At 47.4% G+C, this 8768-nt stretch overlaps 1 protein-coding gene across 2 annotated transcripts; it reads right to left on the minus strand.

Annotated features, from left to right (window-relative positions):
• Positions 1-926: 926 nt before the first annotated feature.
• Positions 927-8233, minus strand: LOC113530806 (uncharacterized). Of its 2 annotated transcripts, none has more exons than XM_034311694.2 (3): positions 7807-8233; positions 4961-5951; positions 927-1486 (listed from the first exon to the last, which is right to left on the minus strand). In XM_034311694.2, exons 2-3 carry the CDS (start codon positions 5864-5866, stop codon positions 1439-1441), a joined length of 954 nt encoding a protein of 317 aa, XP_034167585.2. In that variant the 5' UTR covers positions 5867-5951; positions 7807-8233; the 3' UTR covers positions 927-1438. The 2 variants fall into 2 exon arrangements, with proteins under 2 accessions (XP_034167585.2, XP_026776936.3); XM_026921135.3 differs by lacking the exon at positions 7807-8233 and adding an exon at positions 6921-7454.
• Between the last annotated feature and the right edge of the window lie 535 nt (positions 8234-8768).

Here is an 8768-nt window from a genome sequence, read left to right on the forward strand (position 1 = left end):
TCTCTCTCTCTCTCTCTGCCCCCCCGTCTCTCTCTGTCGTTCTGTTCATAGCGTTTACTTGATTTCTCCTCCCATTATCCTACTGTATCTTTCTCCTCTTTTCTATTCAGTCTTCATTCTCCTTCTCTCCATCTTTTTATTGTTTTAGTCTTACTACCACCTCTCTCTGACTTCTCTCTCTCTCTCTCTCTCTCTCTCTCCATCCCCAGCCTTTACTCCCTTTTTCTCTATCCTTGTCTTTCTTTCGTTAATTTTTCATCTTAATTTTGTCTATTTCTATCTTGTTGTTAGTCTTTATCTCTCTCTCTCTCTTTCTCTCTCTCTACCCCTTCATCCCCTCCTCCCCCTTTTCTGAGTGAAGGCATCCTGAAGCCCCGCCCACATTCTAGAACACAGGCAGCGCATGTCATTGTAATTCATGTTGCCTGGCAACGCAGGGGTCGTCATAGAAGCGCAACAATAAGAGGATGACATGTACAGTGATGCGGCATGAAGCCCGAGCTCTCCGCCATCTTCTCCTCCTGCTCCGTTCGTTCCTCCTTGTGTATGTGTGTGTGTGTGTGTGTGTGTGTGTGTTATTAAAGCTGCTCACACACACACACACACACGCACACACACTCTCTCCGCACAATAATCACGCCATATTATATTTCACACTCACTCTGAGACAGCCCCATCTCTACACACACACACACACACACACACACACACACACACACACACACCACTCCACACTGCAGGCTTATCAAATCAAAATGGATTCCAGGAGATGGAGATGAAATCCATCTGTCAGCCTCAGAGAGAGAATAAAACACACAAGCCGCCATTCTGTCGCATGTGAACAACGGAGATACAGACAGACAGACAGACAGAGAGAGAGAGAGAGAGAGGGAGAGAGAGAGAGACAGCCAATTAAAAAAGGGGTGTGGTTTATCCTAACAGTCTTTTATTAATCAAGACAGTAAGGCATCACAACAGCAATGTACAAAGTCATTAAAGTCTTCAGGTCAAACCAAAACACATTATTTAGTTTTTTCTACCCATGCAACAGTGAAGTGTGTGACGTGTCAAGAGTCCAGAACGTTCTCTGGGGGCGTGGCTTACACCCACCTCCTCCAATCAGACACTTCTGATCTTTATCTCAAATCTGTCCCAAAATGTCTAATAGTGAGGAAGAGTCCAGTGGAGTCAGAGAGCCATGACAGCCAATCACAGCGCTCCTCTCAGCTCCACTTCCTGTCTCGCAGATCAACTTCCTGTCTCGCAGATTCACTGCCTCTCTCTCTGCCATACAGAGCTGAAGGTCCAGTTAAAGTTGGAAGTGTTAAAGATGGAGCACAGTGTGTGCACTGCTGTGGTCCAGTGTGTGTGTGTGTGTGTGTGTGTGTGTGTGTGTGTGTGTGTGCGCGTACAGTCTGTGTTCTGGGATGTCCTTCTCTCAGAAGAACCAGCGGAACGTGTCTGCTGCTCCCACGGATGAGGCTCTCTGTGGACACACACACACACACACGTGATATTAATCACATTGCTGCTCTCTGTTGTGTTTTTATTACTGCCTTCACTAATGACACGGCCATCACTAAGTTCAGATTTGTCTCTTGAAAGAGAGAGAGAGAGAGAGAGAGAGATAGACTGACAACAAGAGAAAGAAATAGAAGGAGAGAAAGAGAGGCAAAGAAAGGCATAGATAGAAAGAAAGAAAAAACAGCCTAATGAGAGAAAGAAAGACAGTGGCAGAGAGAGAAAAGAAACAGAGAGAAAGAGGGAGAAAGGAATCAAGATAATTATATGGATGGAGGGAGAGAAAAAGAGAAAAGAAAGGAAAAGAAAGCCAGCCAGTTTACTTCACACTGAATTTGGGTGGGGGGGTGTGACTCACAGAACCTCACAGAACCTCAGAGAACCTCACAAAATGCCACAGAACCTCACAGAACCTGCAAAACCTCATAGAACCTGCAAAACCTCACAAAAACTCACAGAAACTCACAGAACCTCACGAAACCTCGCAGAACCTCACAGAACCTCAGAGAATCTCACAGAACCTCACAAAACGCCACAGAACCTCACAAAACACCACAGAACCTCATAAAACCTCGCAGAACCTCACAGAAACTCACGGAACCTCACAGAACCTCAGAGAAACTCACAGAACCTCAGAGAATCTCACAGAACCTCACAAAACACCACAAAACCTCGCAGAACCTCACAGAACCTCACAGTATTTCACAGAATTTCACAAAATGACACAGAACCTCACAGAACCTCCAAAACCTCACAGAAACTCCCAGCACCACACTAATAGAAAACTACACAAGCAGAGGACGACACTCTCCGTGCCTGTAGCTGTAGGGACGTCAGTAAACGCAGCTCTGACTGGAGTTAGCACCACTATGTATACAGTTGCTATGTAGTTACATATGTAGTGTTTTAGCACTGAGCTAATCAAAGCTAGGAAGCTAGAATAAACTAGCACAGAGTAAATTCTGACTGATAATCTGTTCTACAGCTTTTCAGCTCCTAAACTTGCAGCTCACTACATCAGACACGTTGTTAGCTTGGCTTTGGTTCTCTGTTATTGTGACGATACAACGGCTACGTTACCCAGTATTCACACCGGCAGTAGCTCATGTAGGTATGTAGCGTGTAGCGCATAGTGACTGATACTTTTTGTTGTTGTTTGTTTGTTTGTTAGTATCTATCTATATACCTATCTATCTAGCTATCTAGCTATGTATTTCTAAAACTAGCTATTGAAACACAAAATAAATAGTGTACTAATCACTGTGGATTTTTATTTTTATTACGTGTTCAGCTTTGTAGTCGCTTCTTTTCCGACATCTTCAGGACGGAGGAGTTTACGCTTCTTTGCAGTTTCTCAGTAACAAGACAAACTGTGTTTTTTGTCTTATTAACTTGAAGAGAGAGAATAAAGAGAGGCTGGTGAGGGAACGAGTGTTTATAGCTGCTATAACGTAAGCGACAACAGGAACTAACTCGGTTCACAGAACATTATATGTAACTATAAACAGATAAAAAGTATGACATGTCGTTCTTTAATAAATAAAAATTGTAATTGTTGGTAAATTGCTGTGGTATAAGAGGAATAAAACACTCGGGGACATGCTGTTAGAGGAAAATAATCAACTTCGGTGAGGTAACAGTGACTGTTTCATCGCATGGTGTTGATCGCATGGTGTTGATTATTTTACTAGAACAGCACGACACACACAGTGTTTTATTCCTTACTTTATGTTATTATAATGACGCCATTTTGAAATGTTGTTAAAACGTTATTCCTCTGTGACACTTTGGTGAACAGAATTATAGGATTTTCCTCTGAGGATAACAGCATACACTCCAGATTGGGGTAATATATGGACTCTTGGAAAACAGCAGGTTTTCCAAACGGAACAGACTTCGGAAAATGTTCGGAATGTCGACTCTACACAGACATGAGGCCTACCAAGGCACAGGAAGGACGTGGCGATGATTTGGAGCTTCAACGATGACAATATCTCAAGGATATCTGATTATCGACACACACCTGGCCTACAGGTGTAAAGTTCCGTCTGTAGGAAAGGAAGACCCTATTCAAAATACCCCTCCCCCCACCTCAAAATACCCCTCCCCACACCAAAATACCCACCCCCACATCAAAATACCCCTCCCCCCACATCAAAATACCCCTCCCCACACCAAACTACCCCTCCCCACATCAAAATACCCCTCCCCAACACCAAAATACCCACCCCTCACGTCCAAAATACCCCCGACACCCACACAGCAATGAGTCGAGGATCTTTGGTCTTGTGTGTGTGAAAGGGTCTCTGGCTCTCTGATTGAACATTACAGCCAGCTTACAGCATATTGCCTCATCACAGCGCACACACACACAGACACACACATACACACACACTCCTCCTCCTCCCTGTGTGTGTGTGAGACAGACGCAGAGAAAGGCGGGAGCTAGTGTGTGCGAGGAGAGTGGAAGTGTGTGCCGGCAGCATTCCAGCTCTAAAGGCCTTCGGGGAAAACGTCCTAGTCATCCACTTGTGCCCTCTACACACACACACACACATACACACACATACACACACTGTGAATGTCTGGTGGTTAATTAGCGCAGTGTGTGCCAGGCCTGGGCTGCGTTCCAAACCCACAGCATCGCCGCAAGCAATTATAAGGCAGCGTGAAGGAGTGGTGTGTGTGTGTGTGTGTGTGTGTGAGAGAGAGAGAGCGTAACCGAGGAGGTTTCACGTCTATCGAGGTTCTTTCTAATCAGACGGCAGCTACTAACACTTATTAAATAAAATAAAATAAAATCCTTCAATCAAGTATGCAGAGTGTTCTTCTTTCTAGGGGAACTCCTGTAGAACTTCTCTTCATGAGTGGAGATGGAGGACTTTTGGTGTTTTTTTGGGTAAATTTTACAGCAGCATCACGCACGTCCTTCACACGTGTGCAATCCCATAATTTAAGAAAGTCTCAACAATATCCCTAACCCTGACCAAAGAGAGAGCGATGCATGTGATAAAATGTTCCTACTGCACACTTAAAGACAATCAGAAAGGTTCTTCAGTTCTTCATAGCCATTTCTGGTAATGTTGCAAAGAACCGAAGAATCGCAGCTCCGACAACAAACCGTTAACAAAATCCAATAAAAGGTTCCTAAAGGAACCAAAAATGGTCATGTCATCACTTCTATCAAACACTGTTGGAAGAAACAAATGTCACCTGGCGCTAGTTCAGGATCCATCCTCCGGTAGGCTAATAACTAGCAAGTGATGGTAAATAAACAAATTTGACGTGCAGCACCGAAAAGCTTCCTGAAAGCAACGCCTGAAAAGGTTTATAGGTTCCTACTTGGTATGGAAGCTCCAGAATGGAACGCAGCTCGAAATATTATTTATGTGTATATGAGAGTTTGTATAAGTGTGTGTGTGTGTGTGTGCATGTTTACCTCCACTGTGCTCCCTGGTTTCTTCTTCAGCTCTTCGCACTTCCTGAACTTGCAGATCTGATGACCCGTCTTCCTGTTCCGGCAAGAACTGCACACGCCGCAGTTGATGAGCCGCCTGCAGGGGGCGCAGACGCCGCACCGTTTCCTCTTCCTCTTCGCCGCTCCGCCGCTGCAGCTGCTGTTAGCGCTGACGCTAGCGTTAGTGCTAGCGTTAGAGCCGGAGCAGGATGCGGAGCTGCTGTGCTGGCAGTCGGCGGCGATCTGAAACGCGCTGTCCGTCATCGTCGCCACCGACGAGCCCGCCCCCGAGTGCAGCGTTGTCATGACGATAACCCCAGGGGGTAGTGCGAACCCACCAAACGTGGCCCCACCCCTTTCAGCCTCACCGGCTCCGCCTCCTCCACCGCTCCCGCTGCTCTGTGGCGGCACCTTGAGGCGGTTCATGCACTCGGCTCCGCCTACTTGACTGAGCGGAGACAGGAAGTTGTCAGCGGACATCTTGGAGGGCATGTGCACGTTAAGTGGCTCCGCCCGAGGCATGGCGGTCCGGTGCGTGTGAGCGTGTGCGTGAGCCCCGTTGACATTCACGTTGACATTGACGTTCACCGCGGGTGGCTTACGGCCCCAGAGCATTCCGTTGTCGCACGACCAGGGCGTCATCGGCGACGGGAAGATGGGCGTGGCCAAGCGAGCGATTTTTGCCGCCTGAGGAAATGGAGCGGCGCCATTTTTGTAAAAGTTAGCGAAGGAGCGGTAGCGTTCCATCTGAGCGCTGTAGTCCAGCACTGGGTTCATGCACGAGTCCATCTGCAGGGAAAAGTCCCGCCCTGTGGTGGGCGTGTAGCTGTGGGCGTGGCCGTGAGTGTGTGGAGTCTCCATGCACACACTGCTGCTCATGTTCGCCATGGGAAACGGAACACATACACACACAAACACACACGCACACACACCTACACACACACTAACAACATAACCATCCAGGAAAGTGTTTCTGCAGAGAGAGGGAAAGAGAGAGACAAAGAGAGAGAGAGAGAAAAAGAGAGAAACAGAGGGAGAGAGAGAGACAGAGAGAGAGAGAGAAAGAGAGACAGAGAGAGAGAAAGAGAGAGAGAGAGTTCTTTGGTTAAAACTTTTCCACCAAAAACTAAAAATATAAAAGAATAAGTGATGATTGTTGGAACAGTGGAGCTGGAAACACACTCTGAATTTCTATACAACTTATAATAATAATAATAATAATAATAATAATAATAATAAAATATGAATATAGTTTGTGTATTAATTAATATGATTGTTGTTAAATAATATCAATAAATCACTTAAACATGAATAGTTTTCTAGCTTTTCTATTTCAGGTATTTTGGTGAGTATTTCTGCAGCTCTCGTGTGAATTAATGAGTAAACGCCTGTAGCCCGCGTACACAGCGAGTCCGGGTCACTTCCTGTCTGTGGGGTTAATCAGACTGAACGACTTCCTGTGTGTGAGTGGACTAATCTCTCAGCCGGGTGTTTCAGTGCGCGTTACTGTCTTCATATCACACTGCTGGATATCAACACATTTAGGTTTATGTTGTGTTCATGAACATGCGCTTAGCTGGGAAAACGTTTCCCTCCTGCGCGGGTGTAAATCTCGCTAACGTGAACCTCGACCAATCGGCTTCAGGTGGCGGAAATGTCGAAGAGCTCCTGTGAGTACGCTCTCAAGTTAAATCACTTATTTATTTCAGTGACATTTCGTGAAATTTCTTCATAGTTGCTTCATATTAATGACCTGAAAGAAAGCGATTCCAAAACAAATCTATAAATGAATATAAATAAGACTGTAAAGTAATGGCACCCTATAACAGGAGGAGCAGGAGTTAGTGTGTGTCTATGGAGGCTGATGCGCTGCAGTGGCTGAGCTGCATTACTGGAATATTTAGCTTTGTGCTTAGGAGCCGCTCTTTCACTGTTTACTCACCATTTTTGTTGTTTATGGCATTTTGTGGGCGTGGCTAAATGTAAATTAGCCGTGCTGGGAACACGCTCGGGCGACTTACGGCTGACGTTTGTCAACATACGCTACGAAAATCAGTGTTACTGAAACTTTTGTAAATCTGTCAGGAATGTTTAGTTTGGTCTGGCCACAAAAAAAACACTTACGCAACTTTAAAGATTAAAGATTGCTATAAATATGACCTGATGTAAAGGACAGGTTAGACGAATGCACAGAGAAATAAATGAGAGTGTTACTGGGTGAGTGTAACACAACAGGAAGTGATGCGTACGAGCGATCTGGCCTCACACACTCACTGTCCTGACACACTCACTACACTGAGATGATAATAATATAAACATTGTATGAGTGACATCTGTATTATTTACATCGTGACGACATTACAACTTCCTGTCTAATTCTTATTGTCTATGGAGAGCAGGCCCCAGAACAGAGAGAGAGAGAGAGAGAGGGAGAGAGAGAGAGAAATAGCAGTTGCGGCCAAATCTCTCCCTCCTCCTCGCGCTGCCCCGCTCCCGTCGCCTCGAGCATCAATTACGGTAATTACTCTCCGCCTGCTGCGGCACGGGGAGGGGGGGCGGGGGGCGACACGCGCGCGCGGATCAGAGGTCATTGACGGGGAGCGCCGGGGAGGGCGCGAGGCCGGACACCGCTAACACGCGCGCAATTAAAGGCGACGGATTAATTCGCCAGCCTCGCGAGAGAGAGAGAGAGAGAGAGAGAGAGAGAATGAAAAACAGTGGGAGAAAGAGGAGGAGGAGGTGGAGGAGGAGAGAGGGGGGAGGAGGGATGGAGGGGGGGATGGAGGGAGGGGGGGTGTGAGGGAAAATGGACGAGCTGCTTCACCTACCGGACTCCCGACGCCTCGCGATCAAAGCCTCTTTAACGCAGAGCATCGGTGCGCTCCGGCCGCGGGAAAACTCACACACACACACACACGCACACTCACACACGCGCACGCACACACACTCACACACACACAAATTAAACGCACAAAACAACAACAACAACACACAATAAACGGATGTGAGATTTTTTTTTTTAGCGCGCGCATCAGTGGCGGCGGCGGCGGCGGCGCTAAAACCCACCGAGAGGCTCCTAACGGGGATCATAAATAATATTGACGCTGCCAACGACACGACGCACCGTCCTCCGGGGGGCGGGCACGGGTGACGGAAGGGTAGACGGCTCCTCCCGGTGTGTGTGTGTGTATGTGTGTGTGTGTGTGTGTGTGTGTGTGTGTGAGGTGAGGAAGCGCCGATGCGGACACCTACAGCTGATCATTGGCTGTAAATCACGCCGGAGGCACGCGGGGAGGCGCGAGGTGACAAACGCCCGGGGTGGGGGTTGGAGGGGGGGCTGTTGAGAGGGGGTAGGTGGGCTGTTGGGGGGGGTTGTTTGGGGGGGGGGGGTTGTTGGGGGGGCAGTTTCAGTAAATCGGTAAACCGTGAAGAAAAAAAAAGAGCTCTCAGGGAGGGAGGGAAAATCGCCTCCCAGTTTTATTCTCTCGGTTTATATTTTTCTCTCCTTTCCTGCCAGTTCCGGAAATCACGGACAGATTAATCAGGGCTCGGAGGCGCGCGCGGAGCTGCGGGAGGGTTTTTTTTATTTTGGGATTTTGTGGTTCATTACGGCCCTTTTAGCGCCTCGTTACCGTAATTAGCCACGGGGCACCGGGAGGCTAATTAAGGGAAAAGCGGTGCAGAGGCGTTTTCCCACTGGGGATTCTGTGTGTGTGTGTGTGTGTGTGTGTGTGTGAGTCTGTGTGTGTGTGAGTGTGTGTGTGTGAGTCTGTGTGTGTGTGTGTGTGTG

This window comes from Pangasianodon hypophthalmus, chromosome 16 (assembly GCF_027358585.1).
Source record: "Pangasianodon hypophthalmus isolate fPanHyp1 chromosome 16, fPanHyp1.pri, whole genome shotgun sequence".
Taxonomy (NCBI): domain Eukaryota; kingdom Metazoa; phylum Chordata; class Actinopteri; order Siluriformes; family Pangasiidae; genus Pangasianodon; species Pangasianodon hypophthalmus.

Bases quoted from the DNA above. Each gene is read 5' to 3' on its own strand.
- LOC113530806 (XM_034311694.2), bottom strand. From the start codon at position 5,866: ATGGCGAACATGAGCAGCAGTGTGTGCATGGAGACTCCACACACTCAC. The intron at 1,487-4,960 runs GTAAACATGCAC...GTGTGTCCACAG, and splicing joins AACCAGGGAGCACAGTGGAG to AGAGCCTCATCCGTGGGAGC.